The sequence below is a fragment of the Alexandromys fortis genome, unplaced genomic scaffold (genome assembly GCF_014885135.2).
Source record: "Alexandromys fortis isolate MF-2015 unplaced genomic scaffold, M_Fortis_MF-2015_v1.1 scaffold_53, whole genome shotgun sequence".
In the NCBI taxonomy this organism is placed as follows: Eukaryota; Metazoa; Chordata; class Mammalia; order Rodentia; family Cricetidae; genus Alexandromys; species Alexandromys fortis.
Window position 1 is genome coordinate 2,497,049 of NW_026067939.1, and position 24,733 is coordinate 2,521,781.

At 43.0% G+C, this 24,733-nt stretch overlaps 1 protein-coding gene across 8 annotated transcripts in view; it reads right to left on the reverse strand.

Moving 5' to 3' along the window:
• Plch1 (phospholipase C eta 1) overlaps positions 1 to 24,733 on the reverse strand; it is a 180,561-nt gene that overhangs the window by 16,245 nt on the left and 139,583 nt on the right. For 6 of the 8 annotated variants that reach the window (XM_050147559.1, XM_050147557.1, XM_050147558.1 and 3 more), the window contains exons 11-15: positions 21,313 to 21,420; positions 12,957 to 13,118; positions 10,814 to 10,885; positions 7,469 to 7,566; positions 2,023 to 2,120 (exon numbers count right to left, since the gene is read on the reverse strand). In XM_050147559.1, the coding sequence (XP_050003516.1) occupies positions 2,023 to 2,120; positions 7,469 to 7,566; positions 10,814 to 10,885; positions 12,957 to 13,118; positions 21,313 to 21,420 (538 nt within the window). The remainder of the gene's footprint in view (positions 1 to 2,022; positions 2,121 to 7,468; positions 7,567 to 10,813; positions 10,886 to 12,956; positions 13,119 to 21,312; positions 21,421 to 24,733) is intronic. The other 2 variants (XM_050147563.1, XM_050147561.1) reach the window with 1 other exon arrangement.

A 24,733-nucleotide genomic window follows, 5' to 3' on the forward strand; every position in this document is an offset into this window, starting at 1 on the left:
GCCTAGAGTTTCACTCTCGCTCAGCATCCAACACTGAAGTTAGAAGTCGGTGTCTAAATCCATGGAGACACAGAATGGAATAGAGGTGGCTGTGCTCAGACCATGTCTGTCTGGCTTGCTTGTTGGCAATGGGGTCTGTCAGGGTACCTGTTGTCCTGGGGGCTACACTCCCTTGGGCGTTAACATTCCATAGCTGGAACTTGAACTCGTCATAGCTCAGGGGGAAGAGATGGGAGGACGATAGCTCTTAACCTAGTAATTTCTCTAGCACGGGCTTTTTCCCTAAAAATAATTATTAATATATATTCGTGACAGAATACGTGAGCCGAGTTCATGCATCTCAACAGAACTAAAATTGAATGTAAGGGCAGGTTCTGATGGAGAATGTTTTGAACAGAGCAGGGAAAATATACTTATTGACAAACCCAGTCATAGGGAGCATCACTGTATTCAATATCTGAGTTATCTCTTCGGAGTCTCCACACAAACAGGCACACCCGGTATCATTAAGTTGGCCTTGCTTACTAAGCTCACATCAATTAGTGTTTTAATGGAACTGAGTTGCTCTGCACGAAGGTAAGACGCATGCTCATTATGCACTCTTCGTTTCCTGTCTTTTTAAAAAATTTAAAGACAAACACATGAGTTTTAAAAGGTAAACATTACTCAAGATTATTTCCCCAACGCTACTAGGTTAGTGATTTCCAACGGTATTATCAGTCAACACTGTTTATTCTGTAAATCAGCGACACCTTCAACTTCATCCAGCCAATCCCTGGGTTACTCCGGGAGCCGTGGGCAGTCCGTATAAGAAAGTATCACTTGCAAGTCGAGAGTCTTAAGGTTTCTCTTTCCTCACAGATGGTATTCATCTAAATTTTGTATAACTGCCATTGTTCCAAGAAGAAATCCAAACCCAGAAAAGTCATCTTTTCATGGATTAAAAAAAAAAAAAAAGTACTTATGGATGATGGCTAAGAAAAAAAAAAAAAGACGGAAGAGTCCAAAGTCTGTGAGGACAACAGCATTGTCCCACAAAGCTGTCCTTGTGCTGTGATCATTGCAAAAATAGACATTTTGATTTCCATTTCCCTCCACTAAAATCAAAGTGGATTGAAGCACCGCTAGATTATTGCACCTCAATAAACATCTGGAGACAGAATGGAATAGGAGACAAGGAGGGAAAGAACAGCTAGGAGACTCAAAGATGAGGATGGCTGTCCCTGGTCCCTCTCAGCTTGATACAAACGAAAGCAGTGAGACATGGAGAGATGTCTGAGCTGGAGAGATGGGTCTGAGTTAACAGCACTTGCTGAGGACCTTGGTTGGGTTCCCAGCACCCATATGGTGGCTAAAAGTCATCCGAAACTCGAGTTCCAGGGGACCTAATAGCCACTTCTGGCCTCCGCAGGCACCAAGAACACATGGGGTACACATATATACACGTAGGCAAGACACGCGTACACACACAATAAATAAATCCCCTTTCAGAAAGAAAAGAATGAAGGAAAATCCACGAGAACCAGTGACACCGAGCTGTGCCTAACTCCTTTTCTTAAAACTTTGGTCGTGAAATAGACTACTTTAGTCAAAGCCAAAATGATTAATGAGAAAAATGTGTTTTCTCCAGGGTATTGTTTTAGCTAATTAATCCTCTCCTCCTGGTCCTTCGCACTCGAAATGGCCATCTGTGACCTGGTCATGAAAGTAGGCCAGGTCTCCACAGTTTGAGTCCTGAAGTGAGAGTTTAACTCTGAAAAGCCTTTGTCATTTCATGATAATAAAAGACATCTCCACCCTGTAGGAAACTTCTCTGACCCCGAGGCAATCAGGCACCTACAAATAATCAACACAGCCCCACATGTGAGCTCGGAATCACGTTAGCTGTCATTTCCCTGACAAATGAGATTCCATACAGTCCCAGACATGGGTGGGAAAGATCCTATCAGTGGAAACATTTAACTAGCAATGACCAAGAAAAGTCAAGAGCGTTGACGAGAACGAGAGACTCTTGGGCCTTACCGTCATCCACAATATCCTGGGCTGCCACGGAGTTTGTGTACACCACCAAGTCCGAGAGCTCTCTGCAGAGTTTCATGGTCCTCCTTCGGCGGCCCAGCCTGCAGAACACAGACTCAAATTAATGCGACTAGGGCTGGAAGAGCTGGAAGCCCCTGGCTGCATCACCTTCCCTGGGGTCTGTGGAGCCAGGGCTGGAACCCAGGTCTGACTCCCCATTCAGCCCTTCTCCTGGGTCTATACCATTCTACAACCTTTGTTTTATTCTGTCTCTGCAGGGAATCTGCCTTTCTTGTGAAAGGCGTGGTTCCACAGCTGCCCAGCTAGGAAATAATCCCAAGAAACAGAGTTAGACTAAATAGGTATAGAAACACGTAGATCACAAAACCTAAATACCTAAAAAATAAATGAGTCAAGAATTTCACAGTGATTTTTCTTTAAAAATATAATCACAAGTATTTTAGATAGTCTTTTAGTGACCATACATTGCATTGTGTAGAAGTTAGGTTTCCTGGGCACCGTCTAAGTTTTCTTACTACAATATTCTTATAGTCTTGACTATATCATTACATATTCAACCGCTCCTCTTTCCCACCATAAAATCTCCACATGCCACCCATTGCTGATACACACACACACACACACACACACACACACACACTTCTCCTCTAGAGAAAATTTAACATCAGACATTCAATGCTCATCACCACCTCTCAAATGGCCAGTAAGCACACAAGATCATGCTCAGCCTTATCGGTCAACAGCAAGGCGCAAATGCACAGGAAGGCACCACGTCTCTTCTGCTAGGACAGCTATCACTGAGGTGGGCGAGTGGCGATAAAGAGAAACTCACACACCACCTGGGAATATGAACGGTGCCGTTCACATGAAAAATGGTTTGGCAGTTGGTCAAGTGCAAGGCAACATTGTTACCTTGCATTTCTACATTGACGTAAAACCCAGCCTGTGCATATGCATGGCAATACTTTTAAACAACCAAAAGAGAAAGCTACCAAAACATTCTCCAAGGACTGAAAGAATACATAAAATGTAGGATATTCATATGGCGGGTAGTTAAACCATAAAATCGAATAGCGCATCCATATGCCACAATGCGAGTGAATCCTGAAAACACAACATTGAATAAAAGAAGCCGGGTATTTTTAAAAGGTCAAGTGTTGTCAAGTTAAAAAGTCTATCCAGAGACAGAAAGGAGAGGAGGGTAGAGAGACTGCTGAGGAGTAGAGATGTTTTCTTGGGATGATGAAAAGGTTTGAGAACTAGATATTGAAGATTAAAAACTGAACGAATCAGTGTGAGATCATGCTTAAAATTCACAAGTAAAACTCTGGAGACAGTCCATGGCACGAAGACATTATACATAAAGTTAGCTCTTTATATTTTTATACCAATAGTGAATTGGTTTAGTGAAGTCCCTAGGCGACCCAAGTCCCAGTGCTCAGGCTCTCAGAGGTATTAGGGGCAAATCTCTAATTGACTCAAGAGCAGCATGTAACCTTATTACAGCATGTAATACCTGTAATGACATCTCGTTTGCATGAATGAAGACTGATGTGTCTTTTAAACGCTGTCCCTTCCCTGGCTATGCACCAGACACTTTGATTTAGAAATAGTTAGTAAAGGTCTTCTGAAAGGTGTTCCCATCTCTCTTGTATCTTTTAGCGTAACTAATATTCAATTTTACTGCACTTTTCTCTTCCACCCTCACTAACAAGTGTTTGATGCATATGCATCCCATTAGGGCTTGAATAGAAAGTCTACCTGAGCACTAATGAAAAATTCCTATAAGGCCTCTATGGCCTTCATTTCTGTGTTTAGTAAAGAGACAAAGGTGTGCATGTGCGTGCATGCGTGTGTGCATGCGTGTGTGTGTGTGTCCCCACCCACACCTATGTACCTACCCACGATATGGTTTGTGTTCCTTTGTGACTCAGGAAGTCCTGATCACAGCAGGGGTCATAATTGGGTTCTGAAAAACAGTCATCATGGATACTACATGGGCAAGAGCTTTAAACAAGGGGAGCAGGGAACTTTCCACACCTAGTACCCTCCTCTATTTTCAGATCATGCTTTTACTCTAGCCCTCCTTTTTTGGTCTCCCCACCCCCGATCTCTGCACTCTTTTTTTTTTTTTTTTTTTTTTTTTTTTTTTTTTTTTTTTTTTTGCTTCTTGGCTTCCACAGGTATTCAGCACAATTTAAAATACAGAAATCTAAAACATTAAAGCGAGGTTCTGCCTATGAGAGAGAACACACAGTGTTGTCTTTCTGGGTCTAAGCTACTTCACCCACTATCATATTTTCCAGCTACATCTATCTGTTTTCCTATACATTTCCTAATTTCACATCTGTGTAGTGTTGAATTGTGTCTGAGCACCACATTTTCATTAACCATTCAAAGGCTGGCAGACATGTGAGCTGATTCAAAGTCCTAGCTATTGTGAATAGAGCAGCAACGAACATGGGTGGGTAGGTGTCTCTATGATAGGCTACATGGAGTCCTTCGGGTATACGCCCAGGAGAAATGTGACCAAGTCATTGGAAGTTCTACCTCTAGTTTTCTGAGAAATCCCATACTGATCTCCACTATGGCTGTACCACTTTATATTCCCACCAACGGTGACTAAAGCTCCCCCTTAGCTCTCCTCCTTGCCATCATTTGTTTCCTTGATAATAGCCATTCTGACTGGGGTGAGATGGGTCTCAAAATATGAAAGTGTTTTCATCTGCATCGCCCTGGTGGCTAGTGATATCAAACACCAGTGTTTATTAGCCATCTCTATTTTTTTCTTTGAGAACTCTGCTCAGTTTTTAAATTAGGTTATGTAACATTTAGATATTGTCAGTGTCTATTCTAAATGTTAAACCTCTGTCCATTGTATATCTGGCAAAGGAAGAGAAGGGAACACTAGGTATAGAAATGTTTAAAGAAGGATGGAATCGGGCATCGAGAGGAGGGAGAGGGTTGGTAACAGAGAAACCCACTGCTTTAGGCTGGCAAGCTCAGTGGGTAAAGGCATTTGCTACCATGTCTGACAACCTGAGTTGGAATGCCAGGACTCACATTGTGGAGGGAAAGAAGTAACTTGCACTGGCTGTTCTCTGACCTCCACATGCAAGCTGTGACATGTGCGTGCATGCGTGTGTGTGCACGCATGCACACAGAGAATAATTTTAAAATCTTTTTAAAGAAACCTATTTCATAAGCTAACTAAATAATTCTATTTTAAAAAGGAGTTAGTAGGGACATGGCCTAAATGGTAGATAATGTCATAGCTAGAAGTCATGAGTAAGTAGGCAAAAATGACAGTCCTGGGTGCGGGATGCCTTCATGTGAACTGTTGGCTAAGGAAGGCCCCAGAAACTTCCCACACAATACAGGCTCTTAGCACTTCTCTTGGTTGTCTGCCCGGACTAGAGGATAAGACACCGTTGCTGAGGACACCAAACACATTGGTTGCAAGAAACATAAATAAATCTGGAGTGGAGTAGGCAGTTTCCTCCCAGTCAGCTAGCTCTCTTAGTGCTTCAAGGGGCGCTATACAGGTTGCTGGGGGAGAAAAGGTATCAACGGCCTTAGGGTTGTGAGCACTAAGAACTATAATGCCAACTTGCCTAGCTAGGTGTGCCCACTATGGGGGTAACCAACTGCTGTTTGGTTGAAGTTGGGACCCTCTCAACAGGAGAGAATCCATGCATGGTACTGTAAAACCAGCCCAACCCAGGCGGCTGGTGAAGTCATAGACCCTAGGGAAGAGCGTACTACTGTTTTTTAGATAAACTGACATAGCTCAAAACTGCCTTCTAATTATCTACTTTTATAAATAGACAGATGCTATTCCCAGCCTTAACCAGAGAAGCCTCTCTTTGCAGTGAATAATGAAGAATACAGAGACTCATGGCTATTCGAAGAGTTGAGAGTAAGTGATGGTTCGGCGCTCAGTCCTAAATAAGACATTTTGACCTCCCAGTCTAAGGCTCAGCAAACACTGCAGAAAAGGGAGAAACTGGAATGTAAGAGCCAGAAGACAGGGAGAAGACTGAAATGTCACCTTCTGAGTCTGACACAGCCCTTATCACCATCATCATCATCATTAGCAGCAGCTGAGAGTATCTGCACCGAGCCCGCACAAGACTGGCCTGGTCAACAGTCAATCATGGATGAAGGAGGAGCTTGTGGGGCCTTACTACTCCCTGTTGAACTATGGCTACTAATAGATTCTAGGGGAGGAGTCATTGCCTTAGGTCTGTACCTGTTAGTGAGCCCACCGGGTTCCAATGGCTACTTCTAAACCCTTGATCATCCAGGTGGGCCTGTTTAAACTCAGCAGGTCACAAAACAAAAGGATACAAATGGGGAAGAGATTTATAGGGAGAAGGGAGAGCAGATGCGGGTGGAAGGAAGATAAGAGAGGGAGGGTAGGGAGCAAGAGCACAGAATTCATTATATACGTGAATGGAATGGTGAAAGAACAGGTTTAATTAATAAAGAAATAAAGGCAAAATTCAAGCATTACAATTAATATAGATTTCTGTGTGATTATTTCAGTAGTCTGAGTGGCCAGGAACAAACAAGCAGCTTCCTACAACACTAACCCTAATTCATCTCAGTGGGTCCAAACATAGATATGAAGGGAGGAGGAGGAGGAGGCCATGCTGGGAAGACGTAAGTGAGCAGGATCAGGAAAAGGGTAATAATGGGTAGATACAACCATGATACATTGTATATGTGTAAAGTTGTTAAAAATAATAAAATAGAGCCGGGCGGTGGTGGCGCACGCCTTTAATCCCAGCACTTGGGAGGCAGAGGCAGGGGGATCTATGTGAGTTCGAGACCAGCCTGGTCTACAAGAGCTGGTTCCAGGACAGGCTCCAAAACCACAGAGAAACCCTGTCTTGAAAAAAACAAATAATAATAATAATAATAATAATAATCGAAAAAACTAATAATAATAATAATAAAAATAGGAGCTAATAGTTTTGAGCATTTCTTTAATGGGGTTGGGATCTACCGTGCTAATATGCAATTTAATTCCTTTACTCCTTTCATGACCCCACAAGATGGAAATCTCACCTTGCTCAGTATTTACGATGGCTGGTGGACGAGTAATACCTGTTATCTGGCTCCAGCTATGCGTTTATCCTGTCCTTCCAGTCCTCTGCAGTCCGACATCTGCAGAGCCCTCCCCTTCTCTGAAGACAACTGTCACCTGACAACTCCTGCCTCTAGCCTGTGTTCAGCACCTCACTGATGCCATAATCCCTCCACACAGTATCTCTACCTTGGTCTTCACATTTCCCTCCAGTACCTCACCTTGTGACCCCCCCCCCCCCCCCCAGTCTCCAGACATGCACAACTAAAACAGCTAGGACCACAGGATGGAGAGGCCGTGGGAGTCAGAGCAACAGGCACGGAGATGCTTTCTTACCTGTACAGCTGGCCTCCCTCCTTGCCAGGATTCTGAAATATGTCTTCCTCGTCGTCGTCGGTACTATAGGATTTAGAACGTGACTTTGTAGTTTTCTGCTGGAAGAGTCATAGTAAATTTATTAACTCACCACTTTAGGCACATTCACAAAATACAGAGATTGGACTAAATTTTCACATGCACACACACCTACACACACACACACACGCATATGCACAGGTGTCTGTGCATGTGTGAGCATGTACAGAAAGAATAATCAATAACAATCATTATATTACACTAGCAATGCAAAACTTTGAGTTTCATGCCTAAAATAAGCCACAGAAAACTGACATCTTAGAAATATTATATTCGTTGCGTACTTTGAAAGAGAGAGAAAGCCAAAATTAAAGTATCTGTTTAAATAATTATAAGGGAAAATGTCCTTTTATATAGAAGCTTACTATTGATAAGTGATAAAAGGCAAATTTGGTTTTAAAAAACAGAATGACCGCCGGGCGGTGGTGGCGCACGCCTTTAATCCCAGCACTTGGGAGGCAGAGGCAGGCAGATCTCTGTGAGTTCGAGGCCAGCCTGGTCTGCAAGAGCTAGATCCAGGACAGGAACCAAAAAGCTACAAAGAAACCCTGTCTCGAAAATCAAAAAAAAAAAAAACAAAAACAAAAACAAACAAACAAAAAATAAAACAAAAAAAAACCCCAGAATGACCGACATTCTACCTTCCATCAACACATTCTCAAATAGTTATTATGTAAATCAAACTGCTCTTTTGAGTTTATAGCTCATTTAACATTCTAGAAGTAAAATAAAAATTACTATTCATAGCACATGAGCTTAAAGTCTCCAGAATTAATCTAGCGTCTTCTGGACAGATTTTTTTTTTCTTGGGGGAGGAGGGAGTTCATTCTCACACTGGAGACTATTTAGGCTGCACAAAACCCAACATAACAAATGATGGAGCCCCCAGTCATTGCAGAAAACCTTGAGACCAAACAAACAGCTCCTACCAAGGTTAACCATCTAGACGGTATACTTTGGACATCGGAGGAACGTGACCCTGGAAATGAACACTATCCCCAAGTCATCACAGGCTCACATCAACTTCCAGATTTTCTCATTCCCCCAAACTGAAGACCAGCTACAAGATGCCCACTACACCAAGGGTGATGAGCGACTTTGAACCTTCTCAAGAATTGCTTTCATTCTGAGAACTTCAGACACGGAAACCCTACTGTTCAAACTCTCGTTCTAGGTTAGTTTTTCACCAAGCGGGTAAAGTCGCAAGTTCCATCAGGTTTCCTGCCATATCTTAAACATACTGTGTAAACACTACTATTCTACAGGGTTATTATTATTATTATTTCAATGATTAAATGACAGACATAGAAAACCATTTTGTAATGCATTGACTTCAACTTTGTATGTAAATTATTATTGGTACTTACTAAATTAATTCATAAACAACCTCACGGGCAGCCTACTGTTATCACCAGATGTGTGAAAATGTTCACTCTTTGGTAGCTGAAATTCTTCTGAAATATTTTCCTCAGAAGATATATTTTTATTATAAGATATAAAAAGAAGTTAATAACTAAAGGCAGTGTTTTGGCGCACATCTGTAATCCAAGGTCTTGAGAGGAAGAGGCAGGAGGTTCAGTGGGCATGTAAGGCCAGCCTGGAGGCAGTGGGCGTGTAAGGCCAGCCTGGGCTACACAGCAAGATGCTTCATCAAAAACAAAACAAAACAAAGAATGATTAATGTTGATAATTTTTCTGGCACAGTTTTGATACATGATATATATGAGGTTATAGCAATCATACCTAGACTCTATTTTCATCACACTGTTTTGTTCCGTGTTTTGTATGTTTAAGATCTTCAGAGATTAGCCCAGCGGCTTCACACCTGCCCCCTATGCAAGTGTACCAAGGCTCGCTTAATCACTCTTTAGACTGAACAGTTGGTTTATTTTTCTTGTCGCTGTAACTACTGCCCCTAAATTATCCTACTTATGGACATGAAATTCCAGACAGAGCATCCCGTACAATAGTAGAAAAGGTCTCACCAAAACCCTCAGCTAGTGTTACAATCATCACCTAATAACCAATCTCCTTTATTAATTTTTAAAATTTCATTTAGTTCATGTGTGCATGTGTGTGTGGATGCACATTCACACACGCATGCCACAGCGCACAAGTGGATGTCAGAGGACAAACTGTCAGAGCAACTTGAATTTTTTCCACCAGGTAGGTCATGAGAAACCCAGGTCACCAGGCTTGAGACCACACACTGGATCCGCTGAGCCATCTCACAGGCCCAGTGACTGATATCTTATATAAAATTTTCACCTCTTTATTGAGGTAGCACATACATCTGCACAAGTATGCAGTTTTATGTGTACCAAATGATGGTTTCCACAAACTGAAAGTAGTCCAATGAGGAAGTCGAATCCTGCCTGCTTTCTAGAATCCTCCACATCCTCCCATTGGTCCTTACTTTCCCCTCACAGGTAACAATGACCCTTAATACCTACCCAGATTTCTACCCTACAGCATTTTTACAGGGTTTTAAATTTAAATACATAAAGATACTCTCACTGCATGTTTCTTTAGCTCAGATCATGCTTGAAAGATCTTATCATGGCACATAGGTATAACTGTGTTCTTTCTGTGGCTGTTCAACAGACCGGATGTGAATTTGCCACGTTTTAGTTGGTTCTATAGTTAAGGAGCATTTGGGCTGTTCGCTACTTGTCCCATTGCAAATGCCACTGTGAAACTGTGGTTTCTGTCCTGGTCGTAAACCCAACAGTGGAACTGCTAAGAGGTGAGATGGTCACACAGTGGTTTCTGTACCTCAGCAGAGGGAGTACATGTTGCTCAGCACTGAAACGCTTGGTCTCTGTGCTCTTTTTACGCAGTTTTCACTTCCAGATAACTCCAAAGGAGAGCCTCACTTCCCTGCCAAGTGCCTCTTTCCCGTGCTGACTGCCTTTGTAATGGGCACATTTAAACTTCTGGTTGGTTTTGTTTTTTTTTTGGAAATTCGAACTGCCTGTCTTCTTACCTGTAGAAATGATTCAAGTATATAGAATATGAGTTCTTTGTTGGATATGTGCATTTAAAAAAAAAAAAACCTCTAAAATGCAACTTGATTTTTGATCCTTTTGATTAATAGCGGTTCTAAATTTCAAGGTTGTTTAAATTTCAAACTTCTCTCCTTCAGAAGTCCTTTCGACAAAACCTTCAGCCATCCCAAGGTTATTACAATACAATGTTACCCTGGTACTTATAGAATCTTTAAATTAGCTGAATACCACACATTAACGACCATCACTACGTATGTACCTTGTGTTTCCCGAAGTTGCTCATCAGCGATCGCCCATGGGACTTCTTTCCACTTTCCTTCACGTCCAGGTTCTGCTTAAATAAAAACCATAGTGTAGTGATTTTTCTTTCTTTTCATCCTGCTTAGCTCTGGCAGGTGCCCTAGGGACCCTCTCTTCTCTTTCCCTGGTTCATTTCTTCGTACTTCACATCTTTGACATCTCAAACGTGACTGTGTCTGTCTGATGCAAGGAAGGGAGACACCGTCAGGGCTGCCAGAATACAGCATCATCAGCCCATGGCTTCCATCCCTATTCACCATGTGCCTAAGACCAGGAAGCGGTGCTCTGAATGTCCCAGGCAGAGATGATCATTTCTGGTTAAGAGGCATTTTAATTTTGGAAAATAGCCACTTAACACTATCTGAGGGTTTCGGTGAGACCCTCTCTACTATTGTAAAGAATGCTCTGTCTGGAATTTCATGTCCATAAGTAGGATAATTTAGGGACATTAGTTACAGCGACAAGAAAAATAAACCAACTGTTCAGTCTAAACAGTGATTAAGCGAGCCATAGTTCACTTGCATAGGGGGCAGGTATGAAGCCACCGGGGGCTGATCTCTGAAGATCTTAAACATACAAAACATGAAACAAAATAGCATGATGGAAGTAGATTCTAGGTGTGATAGCCAGAGTCTCATGTATAACATGTGTCAAAACTGGGTCAGAAAAATTATCAACATTAATCATTCTTTGTTTTGTTTTTAAGGTAGCATCTTGCTGTGTAGCCCAAGCTGCTAAATATAGAAAATTCTCACACTGAACACTGTTGTTGGGGATTTTAAAATATTATAAATAAAAGCCAGTCATAACACTTTCATTCATTTAAGGAAATCACTGTGATGCATATCTGTGCGTTGAAAGCATTGCCCTAGTAGCCAGCACCAGGGAGTGGAATTTGAGCCTCTGAAGACTCCTCACGTGGGTTCATTTTCCAGGAAGAGATGATGAGCAAGTCTCCTCCTGTGTTAGCCCACATGTGGAGTGGGGGCAGAAATGTCCCCTGTTGAAAGGGTTGTTGTCCCTGAAATTCATTGTGGGGAGACCTGCAGACCCCACCCACCAAGGACTGCAGCTAAACAGAGAGAAACTCACCAATAGAACAAAGCTAAGTAAGCAAGCCCCTTAAAATAAAGAAGCTGCAAGAAGTGTCTACTAAAGCCATAGACAGATGATTTTTTTTTTTAATATTTATTTATTTATTTAGTATACAATATTCTGTCTGTGTGTATGTCTGCAGGCCAGAAGAGGGCACCAGACCCATTACAGATGGTTGTGAGCCACCATGTGGTTGCTGGGAATTGAACTCAGAACCTTTGGAAGAGCAGGCAATGCTCTTAACCACTGAGCCATCTCTCCAGCCCTAGACAGATGATATTAAAAGTAATTCATGGAAGACATGGCAAGGAAGAGCCCAGGAGATGACTGGTATGAAAACCCACCCAAAAATTGGTGAGGGGTAAGAACCAGGGGCTTATGGGGGGATGTTGACTCACCCTTGACTACTTTATGTGTGTACATTGCCTATGAAGACCTAGTAATCCTGACCACTAACTGTTCAAAGCGTATGGATTAGGAAGGTAGCTACACTGGATACTGGTCATAGAATTGAAACTACTTTATCCAAGCTAGGAGAAACAGTACTATCGCCAAAGCCATGGCCCTTCTCTTGGACTCCATTTTCTCATCCGATAAACAGGAGAATAGTGAGCCACTTAACTTGTGAGTTCTTTGGTACTTCTAAGAGTTAATTGGTATTAATTGGTAGGAGGACCCTGTCACTTATTGTCCCAACTAAGATGATTTAAAGAGAGAAACTGGGCATATTTAGGACACCAGGTCGACAACACAGAGCAGAGCTGTCTCGGGCAATCTGAGATCAAAGTCATTGACCCGAGTTGGTACTTTCTGTGCCCAGGACAACGCTAAATGTGTTGCACACATCCTCACTTACTTTGCCCAAGGATTTTATTGCTCAGACTTTACAAGGATAGACAGAGACATTTGAGGAGCATTTCACAAAGAAAAGGTGCTTAGAAACCGAAGAGGAGGGTCTGTTTTTTTTCCCCCCTTGGCGAGGGGAGCGTTCAAGAGAGATTGTTTACCTGCTTCAGGTGGGTGTTTAAGCCTTCATGTGTGGCCTTGAGTAGAGCCCTCACTGTGAAACTGTCAGGATCTTCTTTGTCTCGAATTTGAGACTCCCTCAACAATGATTCCAGCTTTTTCCGTATGAAAGATTCTACCTGGTGCTCAGTGGTCCCATTACTCTGAAAAAAAAAATAATAATATAAACAATCCCCCGAGAAACAGACTCCTGTAGAAGATGCCTTCTGCCCAAGACAACACTGAGTTTATAATCTCATGATCTCTCGGTCACCTGTAAGATAGTAAGATACTCGTTGAACAATTTTGAACCCCCTCACCAAAAACCCCCATCTCAGTCAGCTGCCCTTCATTGGCTATATGTGTATTCAGCTCTGTTCACACAAAGTCTTATTCTACTTCATTTCAATGATGTGGATTCTGAGGCCTTGAGAAGTTAAGCAAATTGTTGGAGGTTTACAGAGGTAGCCAGTAAGTGAGGAAAGATTTTAAACCATCCCCTCTTGATGTTCTACACTTTCCCCAGAGGGCAAGCCAGGGGACCCTTCAGGAGATGAAGCTTTCTAAACCTACATAGAGCAATTGTTACAATTGAGCAAAAGTACTATTTTTAAAAGTACTTCACTGAGAGGCAAAAAAAAAAAAAAATGCTAAGGGAGTTTCCAAGGTTGCTGACGATTCTGAGACAAAATTTCTTTCTGATCTCCAACGCCTTGACATCATTAGCAGGTCCACAATATTGACTTGGGCCATCACCTTTGATTATGATTATTTTAAAAATCACAACCAATTTCAAGGCTTTCGGGGAAACAAAGCAATGCCAGTACCTCACATGGAATCTCACACAGCCCCCGTGTCCTCTCACAGGCCAGTGGCCCCAGGCTGTGTGCACTGCCCTTTGCTGTTTAACTGCATGGCCTCTCCCTTTGTCCAGATCTGCTCCACAGATTATTCAACGGGTTGCCAAAGAGCAACCTGCTCCAGGCATGCAGGGAGTCGTACCATTCCACAAGAACAATTCCCACACTATTGTGGGAATATTACTAGGAGGTGCACCTATCTGACCCCTGCGGAATAGATAGCCCTCTACTTCTGAATATATTTCACAAAATCCTATAAGAGCAAGGCAAAATAAACATAGAAAATTAAAAAAAAAAGAACACCTTTGCCAGGATGGATTGATACATTTCCCTGTACTTATAAAACCTACATTAGTGTGTTTAAAATGTCCAATTAACAATGCATTCCACCCATGATAGAATCAGGCTCTGAAGGAGACACAAAGAGTTTGCACTGGAGTTCAGAAGTGAACAAGCATAGCCTGCCAGTCACAGAGATGCTAGAAAGGACACGCCATTCCTACTGGGTAGCAGAGATGGTGCCAGAGACAAGATCCGACCAGAGAGCTAAGTGTTCCGACAGTGAGGAAGGGAAGGGCTTCCCTGTGGTACCCAGTCTAAACAAAGGATTTAAATGGATCAGTCATGGCCTAGAGCTGGAGGAGTTCAGAGGAAAGGCAAGGACTTTGGGGACTGAAGGGATTTGAAAGCCAGAAGATGGGGCAGTCAGAATTCTGCATAAATAGTACTTTAGGAACAACAGCAGTCGGTGAGCATCTGCCAAAGGGGGCCAGGAGTCTGCAGATGAAAATCCAGGCACAGTGGTTACCATGGAATTAATTAGTACACAGGCAAGGATGCTGGGGGCATAGATCACAGAGAGTTTAGGGGGGAAACTCATTTTGATTAAAACAGACTTGTACCGAATCTCTGCCATATGCTGGGTGACACATACTAATAAGGATCAACCCACTGTCACAGTTCTTGGTGGCATGGGGAACTATTCAAACAAGTCAGTATGAGTCAGGCCTATGGGGTACCACCGGGGCACAGAAGAGGGCAGGCCACCTACCTTGGGAATTCAGCTTCTTGGACTGAAGAAGCATGAAGCAATAGATCTTAAAAGAAAAGACCATCGATTTCCTGTGACAGCTGTAGGAAATGACTCCAATTTAGCAGCTTGAAACAAATTCATTTTCTCATTAGTCTGGGGGGCAAAAGTTTGGAGCAAAGTAGGGTCACGGTCCCTTTGGAGCTCTGGGTCCTGGCCTCTCCTCACTTACAGCAGCTCCCTGCATTCCCTGGCTTCTGAGAGCACAGCTCTCTACCTGTGTCTTCACATCCTCTTTGCCTATGTGGACCCATCTGTTGGCCTCCTCCTCTTCTGAGAACACTTAGCACTGAATTCAAGCCTACCACAAGCCCAGGACATTCTCCTCTCAAGATCCTTAACAGAAGAGAGTTAGGACTTTGCCCTTATTTGGGCTTCAGCATCCAGGAATGTTGTGGTTAGTTTATCTTTTATCCAGACCACTAAAGCCTTGTATGCTATCAGCTGTAGGTCGGCTTCACTTTTTCCCCATTTGTGTGTTTACTGGAGTAGCACCTTTAATCTCCTTCACCTTTTCCTTTGTATTGACAATTGGGCCAATTGTTTAGCATGGGAGGCCTTGCCTTCGGCTGGTCAGTGTCTGCCTCTTTGTCCCTGAGATTCATCCTCTCCAGCTTTGATTTAAAGAGAGAGGCTCGCAACTCTCCCTTTTGCCTGAGCAGCTGGGGGCCACTGTAAGGCCATTGATTAACCTACTTTCAATACTGTTCTGTATCAGGGACTGGCAAAGCCCAAGCGTAAAAAAGAAAAAAAAAGACCTGAGGAATGAATGGCAAGTTAGTGAACAGATCAGAATACACATATTAACAGATTAGGTGAGTTTATGGAAGCCCCCCCCCCAAACCAATGAAAATACCAACATCAAAAATCAGAGATCGCCATATATAATGACAATATAATCATAAAGCTTAACGTATGGGGGGATACAAAACTGTGCCAGACACACAATATAAGCACATGTTGTGGAGGGAAAATTGAGCTGATGTCCCGTTTTCAGTGCAACACCGCAGCACATGCACAGGCTGAAAGCGCAGTATCTGTAAAATGTATTAAGTCAAAGCTCAAAACAACACAGTGCGCCTGTCTGGCAAGCACAAGCATGTCCCTGTGCCAGGCCACCTTACAAAGCAGCGTCCTCCAGCAGCATGTTATCTGAACCACTCGACACCCTCTAAGGGACGCACGAGGACCTGTCGAGAACCACTGGTAATGACACAGACTGAGGAAAGACTCGGGAGCTCATCCGAGCACGGCCCTAGGAATCTGACACGGAGACTAGCCGGGGCACTTCTCCAGCAATGCAGCAGCCATTCTCTCACACCGTGGCAGGCAGAACGAGATGAATTTTTGGCGTCTAGCTGGTGCTGAGTTGGCTCGCATTCTAAACAACCGCCGTTCCTATTGTAAAACGTGGAAAATAGTCTGAAATCTCTCTGCAGGAAACTTGAGTGTGTTTCACTTAAGGCCATGAGTGGAGCCCACAGAAGAGCTGTAAGATCTCTTACTACTAGCGTATTTGATCAGGTGTTCCTGGGCGTGGGGGAGGGGGGGGCTGTGGAGAAGGAAAGAGAAAGCTTGCAAGAGAAAGCTTGCTAGAACACCTAGGAGGCCAGAGCCAAGCAAAGAGGGCTCCCTGCACCACTTCTTTTCCTTGCTCCTGGCCTCGCAGAAGCAGAAAACGATGGAGAGCTGAACTGTGGGCACATCAGAAGAGCAGGGCTAACGCTATGAAGTCCAGGACGGCCAGGGCTGGTGGAAAAACAAGCGCCTGACACAGAACTTAGTATTCCCTTCACGTCCTCTAAAAGTGGGGATTTGCCAAAGGAATGAGAGCCCTGCCTGGTGATCTCTTCCTTCTTTTTCTCTGATTTTCATCGCGACAAGATTTGCAGCCACAAAGAACAAAGGAGCCCGCAGCTGAGGTTTCATTCCTGTGTTAGCATTCAGTCCCAGACTCTAACAGCACTGGTTGAAAGACAATTCAGACAGGCGGCTGACCTCAAGACCTATCTGCCACGTGCGGCTGCGCTAGAGACCAGAGCTGAGAGTCCTGTGTGTCTCATCCTTTTGTTCCCTGGGCCAGAGGGAGTGGGCTGCTGTGGGAAGAGGAGTATTGTCATTTAACATGGTCAGCAGCGGTTTCTCCCTGATTCGGTTCTCTGAGAGAATGAGTGCCATCTAGGAAGCTCTGTCACCCATCCATCAATCAATTAATAAATGAATCACAAACACATTCTCATCCCCCCCCAGCACATTTTCCCTAGAGTACCATTCCAGAAAGAAGGCTGTCCCATACCAGTCTAGAAAGGAGCTGGAGACACTAGACACTGGTGTCACCAGAGCAGTGGGCAAGACACAATCTCTGGGCTAGGGCAAAGGTGTTAGCACCCCTAAAAGCTCCTTGCCATATCACTTTTCAGCTGAAATTGGGGGCCTTCTCTTTGAAAACAAAGCCAGAAAACAAGATACGGGGCCATCTCTACATCCCTCAATGCCTTTTCTTCCCTGCTTAGTACCAGACTTTGGCAACAGGAAGAAAATATATTAGCTGCTCCTTCGATTGCCTTATATAGCTTCAAGCCCATTTCCTGAAGACACGAGGTGAAGGACAGCTGCTTTTCAGATGAGTCTGCATTCACTTAGGCCTTCTCCTGCCATTTCCTTTGCTTCTCATAGAACGTGCTTCTGTTCAAGAATCGTATCACAGAGTAGAAAGAACTGGAATCTCCCATGCCACCTCATTAGTCCTTGTAACTTGTTGCTAGGATATGACCTGCTGCTTGGCAGAGTGGACAGAGGAGTAGCAAGACCCCAGAGCCCCAAGAGGCAGCTCATCTATTCTATGAGTGCTGTTATGTTTGAGACTGACGGCGCTCACAAGTCTTCTTAAAATGTCTCGAAGGAAAGATGATGAAGTTGCAACGATAGTTGTGGGAAGGGGAAAATGATTAAAATGTTCAGCGAGGGCCAGAATGGATAATAGTGTACAGAATAATGGGGTACAATGGGCTGTACTGGGGCTCAATTGGTGCTGGTAGGCTTGGTGTTTGTGGGATGAACTTCAAGCAAGAGAAAGCTGCTGTTTGTGCCCAATAGACTGGCTAAACACAGACTGAGAGAGTTTTAAGAAAAATAACTCAAAAGCTCAACAGAGGGAGAAAAAAATAACCAAAGGAGTTGAAATTCAGGAGTGAGAAGTCTGGGCCGCCCCCTGGCACAGGGGGTCCGATAACTGTGAATAACAATGATCGGACTGCCTGGAATCAAATCTGCTAGATTACTGTACTGCGGCTGGGAGGAAATTGTCCCTTACGTCGCTGAGCTGTGATTCTTGGGTCACTGAGCACACTGGCTTTACCCTGTGGCTTACACATCATGAGCCAGATTTTCCCTGTGGCTGAGGCTACAAAGTAATACAAAACAGAAGCTTAGACGAGCCAAGCATAGCAGAAGACATTCATCGCATAAGCAAGAAACGTCATGGGGTTTGAACAGCAGACGGACTAGGAGAAAGCCTGCATCCTGCTCAGTTGGGTGAGCCGCTACACCTGCCCTACTCTTGGCCTTGGGGTTCATTCTGCCTGCAACTTTCTCCCCATATATTAAACTAGCTAATTCTTTTTTTTTTCTTCTTCAGATATTTAGTTAAATGTAACTTTTAAGGAAAGTTTTATGTAGACACCCCCTTTAAAAATTCAACACACACACACAACTTTTTCCTTTCGCACGTATATCTAACATACCAAATATTTTACTTGTTTGCCTTGTTTCTTATCTGTCTCCTTTCTCTTTCACTAATGTTTAAACCCCAGGAATCTTCAATCTGTTTTATCCACCCCAGTGTCATCTAACACCAACAGTGATGGCGCAGCTCCAACAGGAAATGCCCAGTAAAAGATGGTGACATGCATAAACTATCTTAAGAAGATCATGAAAGTTTATGGTCTGGTGTCCATGAACTGGGATAAAAAGCTTTCGGTATTACACTGATTAAGATACGGCTGATAAAACCTAACCATGTACTTTCAACTTACAGCTGAGATAAAGGACTTCCTTTATAGAAATGGCTTTGTGGGTAATGACTGGTTCATATAACCAACCTACACTGCACTAAGTTTTGTAGAAATATGATCAACCATCTTTAAATCTGCTACATTGATGTGGATATAAACTGACTAGTTACAATAAAATACTCTCAAATTCTAAATTCTCACTTCTCAGAGGAGCTAAAAATAGAGAAATAAAGGTTGCATAAAAACTTTATATATTTCTACTGAAAATGTTAAGTGTTTTGTGTGTGTATGTGTGTGTGTGTGTGTTAACACAGTTTCTTCTCCAATGTATGACAAGGAAGTCTCTGTAAAGCCTTTTAAATGGGGCGCTCTGTAACTCTACTCAGGCCAAATGAATGGTCATGACTCTCTTTGTAGAGACACATTCTAAAACACTGATCCATACCAGAGCCTAGAAAGCAGCCAGGAGACTATGGGCATAAGCAGAGAACCCTGGTACAAATATTACTCTGTTTTCACAGAACTGTGTCTACAGTGAAATTTCATAACCACAAACATTTATAGAAAATAAATAAATTTATAGACATCTATAGAAAATAGAATTTTGTCAACCATGGTGACGTTAGCTGATATCCAACTATTTCTGAAGGATCAGTAAGTTCAAGGCCAGCCTTGGCAACAAAGTGAGGATGTATCCCAAGATAAAAAGTCAAAAGAAGCCTGGTGACATATTCAATGGTAAAGTACTTGACTTTACCTGGATTCAACCCCGAGTACCACAAAAAAGTCTCAATGGGAGCAAAGAAAAATTTATACAGCCAAGTGGGCCTAAGAACTAGATCAGCTTTGATTGCACACTGCAATAGATGTCTACATTTGTCATGGTAACAGTGGTTGAAGCTACCACCTCCCAGTTTCACAGAACAGCATTCCCCACACAGGTAATAAGCACAGCTTCTGCGTCCTCCGCAGATGGTAGACTATGTAGCTAGTAACCCAGAGCTCTGAAGGACCTAGAGGCACAAGAAAGGGAATCAGAAAAGCTAGGTTTATTAAATAAGACTTAAATTATCCACAACCAGAAGATACCAGTTACAAAGATAGCAAATACCTAGAAAAGAATATATTTTTTAAAAAACTAATGTAGTTACTATATTTTCAGTTATGAAACTATGTAAGTTTTTGTGACCTATTAGTTACAGATATTTAACTAGAAACTACTAAGAGGGAAGGGATGAATTCAGATCACAATTTTCATTCTGTTCCATCTGAATCTTCGCCATTTCCCCTTTTCAAAGCATGTTAAAAGCCATGAAAGAAATGTCTATGAAGATTTCAGCTATCATTAAGTTCTTGTCTCCTTTGAAAATAATGGCAGTTCCGGCTGCCACCTCAGAGGTGAGGCATCAGAGTGACTGTAATTTAGAAGATAGTGTCTTGTTGTAACAACATAATTGTTGAATTCAGGATAATAGTGTATATTAGGAGAGATTATACAAAATGTATCTGGGGACAGAATAATGGTTCTGATGTCCACGAAGTGCCACTTTTCTGTAGAAATGACACTACACAGCAAAGCCTGCACTGCTTTGGGCTTATCATGTGGCACCAGAAATCATGTGACCATTGACAGTAACAGGGACAGCATTTCTTCGAGCCTTAGAATTCTGCAGGTTCAAACTGCAACCCCTCCCTCACTCCCACGAGTCAAAACACTGATCTTTTGCACAGAGGGGGGTGGGGGTAGGAAAAGGGTGGGGAGGAGGGAATGGGAACAGGGATAGCTATGTAAAGTGAGAAAAGATTGTATTTTTTTAAAATATTTATTTATTATGTATACAATGTTCTGTCTGTGTGTATGCCTGCAGGCCAGAAGAGGGCACCAGACCCCATTACGGATGGTTGTGAGCCACCATGTGGTTGCTGGGAATTGAACTCAGGACCTTTGGAAGAGCAGGCAATGCTCTTAACTGCTGAGCCATCTCTCCAGCCCAAGATTGTATTTAAAAAAAAAAAAAAAAAACTTAATTTAAAAAGAAAGCAAAAGAAAAAAAGTTACCTCAAAGCAATAAACAAAACTAAAAAAAAAAATGTTTTCCTTTATAAGAGTTACAGTGGTCATGGTGTCTGTTCACATGATAAAGCCCCTAGAATAGAAGGGTTCACTGCTAACATACCCTCAGTTCTAAGGCACAGACTCTTCCATTCACTCACCCTCGCACCACGCGGCTGGGTGCCAGCACACAGAGAGCTAAGAACATCCTTTCGCATTACAGATACTATATTGTGGAGTGTGTCATGTGCCATGTGTGGAATGTCCAACACGGCACCACTAGGGGCCCCCTTCTTCCTTAAGTACATGAAGGGCACAAAGGGCCCTGTGCCAGCAACTCACGTAATGTAGCTTGAACTTGCACTCGTCTTCAATCTCGTCCGCGCTGTCCTCGTCAGACACTTCTCCTTCCTCCGCATCATCCCCAAGGTGATATGGCAACTTCTTGCCCTGAAAGAGATCAAAACATCCTATTCGAAAATGCAAATACGTTCTTAACAGCCCCAAAGTAGAGGTAAACTAAGTGTCTGTTGAAAGATGAATGGACACACAAAACCTGCTCTTCTCATAGGGAATATTACTCAACCCTTTAAAAGAACAAAATCCTGATCCACATTACAACATAGCAGAAAAAAATAATGACATCTTGAAATTAGCAGGCAAATGGATAGATCTAGAAAACAACATATTGAGTGAGGTAACTCAGACCCAGAAAGACAAGTATCATACGTACTCACTCATAAGTGGTTTTTCAAAATAAAGCAAAGAAAACCAGCCTATAATTCACAATCCCAGAGAACCTCGACAACAAAGAGGACCCTAAGAGAGACACACATGGATCTAATGTACATGGGAAGTAGAAAAAGACAAAATCTCCTGAGTAAATTGGGAGCATGGGGTCCATGGGAGAGGGTTGAAGGGGAGGGGAGAGCCATGGAGGGGAACAGAGAAAAATGTAGAGCTCAATAAAATCAATTTTAAAAAAAAAGAATAAGTAGCCAGGGCTGGGCAGATGCTCAGAGGGTAAAACGCTTACTACACATGCATGAGGATCTGATGTTGGGCCCCATTAGCCTGTGTCTATAATCTCGGGGCTTCTATGTCAAGATGGAAGATGAGACAGGGGAGCCGCTGGAAACCCACAGGGCTTCCCCAAACAGGATGGAAGAGAAGCATGGATACTTGTGTTTATCCTCTGACCTCCACTGTGTCCCACAGGCACACACACAGATGCACATGTGCACACATGCATACACATACATAAAAAGTTAAGAGTAAGTACCTCTATAGATTTTGCCTCCCTCTTGTATATTTCTCAATTTATATTCAAAAGAAAAAAAGAAAAAAGCCATGAAAAGGCAAGACCCGGGGTCTGATAAGAGAACGCTCTAAGGTAGTTATCTACGTTGGTGGGTTTCTGGCTTGAGAGCAGAAAGGAATATTAAGACGACATGGAGTCGTACTTAGACTATGCTGTAGGGAAAGGGCGGTCAGAACCAGGCTCTGAGGCAAGTGACCGAGGCTGCTGTTGGCAGCCTCCGAAGTGTCACTAATGTCTCCTAGGGGCTCTTTTCTCTGCCCTACTACAATGCTCTCTTCTTGAATGTGGGCTGGACCTAGTGACCACTTCTAAACATGGAGCAAAATGATAGGTAGGGTGCCCTTCCTGAACTGACATTCCTACTTTTCCTCCCATATCCAGCCACCTCCCTGCCCCCACTCCTCTCCCCAGTCTGCCTTGAGGTAACTGCAGCTCCCTGTGATTCTTTCACTTCAGGTTTAAGCAGAACACCCATCAGGGACTTGGGGACAACGTCTGCCACTTCAAGCTGCTAAATTTGGGGACAATTTGCTATGCAGCCATAGACACCTAATATACTCACAAATGGAGTCACAGGGGCAGAACTAATCCAGCAAAAGTACCCTTTGCAAAACAGTAAGTGACAGAGAGCACTGCCTATAACCTCGCAAGCCACACAGTGGCCTCAGGAAAGGCGTCCTAAGCAGGACAGGCTCAGTTTGGACCCCTCCTCCCGTTTTTTCTTCAATGACAGAGGAAAACCCATCTGATGGGTCATTTTTAGGCATCATGCCCCCCCCCCGCCGCTTTTAAGAAAAGCTAAAAAAAAAAAAAAAAAAAAAAAAACAAATATCTAACGTTTTTAACTCAAAACTAAGATAGGACATTTTGAAGTCCTTCATAACTGATTGTTGCACATTAACGCTTCTCAGATTGCAAGAGGGAGTTCTGCCCCTGTCCAGGACGCCCCTATACACCCAAAGTCCTTGACCCTAGCCTTCAGCACCATGATAATTTCAAGATGATTTTATAAACATGTAATAAAAGCAAAGCCTGCATTCAGATAAAGCTTTTAGGATTTGGAGACTTAAATACGTTCTTCAACTTACAGAACGGCCTTTCTGGGACTCAAATGGTCAAAACGAACTTGTGCATTGTTTTAGACGAGGTCTTATATATTACAGGCTGGCCTTGAACTCATTTTGCAGCTGAAGAGGACCTTAAGTTTCTGATCCTCCTGCCTCTACTCCTTAGTACAGGAATTACAGCTGTACACCAACAAAGTCCACTTTAGGTGGTGACAGGAATTGATCCAAGAGTTTCACACATGCTGGGCAAGCATATTCCACTAGGAGCCCCACCCCCAGCTCCAATTATAGCAGGTCGGCTCAGAGTTAGAAGGATCAAATATATATAAATATGACTTAGGTATTATTGATGTAGAATGCTCCCAGAATATGAGTTCATTGTTCTTTACTTAAGAGAGTATTTATAGAGCTGTTATGACAATACAGCAAGCACCCACTTAAGTGGTGGCCGGATACACTCAGCCACCACAGACAGAGTGATATCACCATCTTTCATGTATTCACCACCAACTTTTTGCTGGGCACAATGACCAGAGTAGACCTCTTCACAGCTATTAAATGCCCCGACAGCACTCTTTTTTTCTTTTAAAATACCATCAAAAATAAATCCATTAAAATAATGCCCAGTGGGACAAAAGTAATAAACACAAAAGCATCACCAAGTTAAGAATAACTACTCTTAAATGATGTAATTTGATTCCAGCTCCACAGGAGGCATGAGGGCCACGGCAGCCAAGCAAGAGAAGTACAGCAGCACAGACCTCAGTTCCCCTTTGCTTCAGGGTGGCAGAGGAGGAAGGAATAACAGCAAAAGGCTGCCATCACAGAATAGCCACTAGAGGAGCTCCTTGCTTTTTTTCTAATGTATCTTTCGGCCAGCTTTTCCATATTCCTAGTTCACAAAGATACTTTATCCAGGCAGGAAGAAAAGCATTGCAAAAGGACGTTGTTGGTTTGGTTTTAGTTTTGAGGCAAGACCCTGTTCTCTGTAGCAGAGTCAGGTTTTGTGCTTGCAATCCTGCCTCAGTCTCCCAGGTACTGGGATTAGAAGCATGCACTACCGGGCCCTGCCAAGAGCATCAACTTAACGTGCTTTGGTTACAGCTAGCCATGGAGAGAGAGAAAGAATAAAATTAGGACCTTGTCTAGCTTGAATCTGTGCGGGCCCTGTGTGTGTTGCCACTTCCAGCTTGAGTTGATTCATATGAAATGTGGAAATATTACTGGACACCTCTGTTTCAAACTCTCTGCTGTGTGGCCCACGGCAATGGTAGCACCCTTGTATCCCCTCTACAAGTGGAGGAACCTCAGAGGAAAGAGCAATCCCTCCTTTTGGCAATAGCAATTAGGGGAAGCTGCTAAACGTTATTTTGCT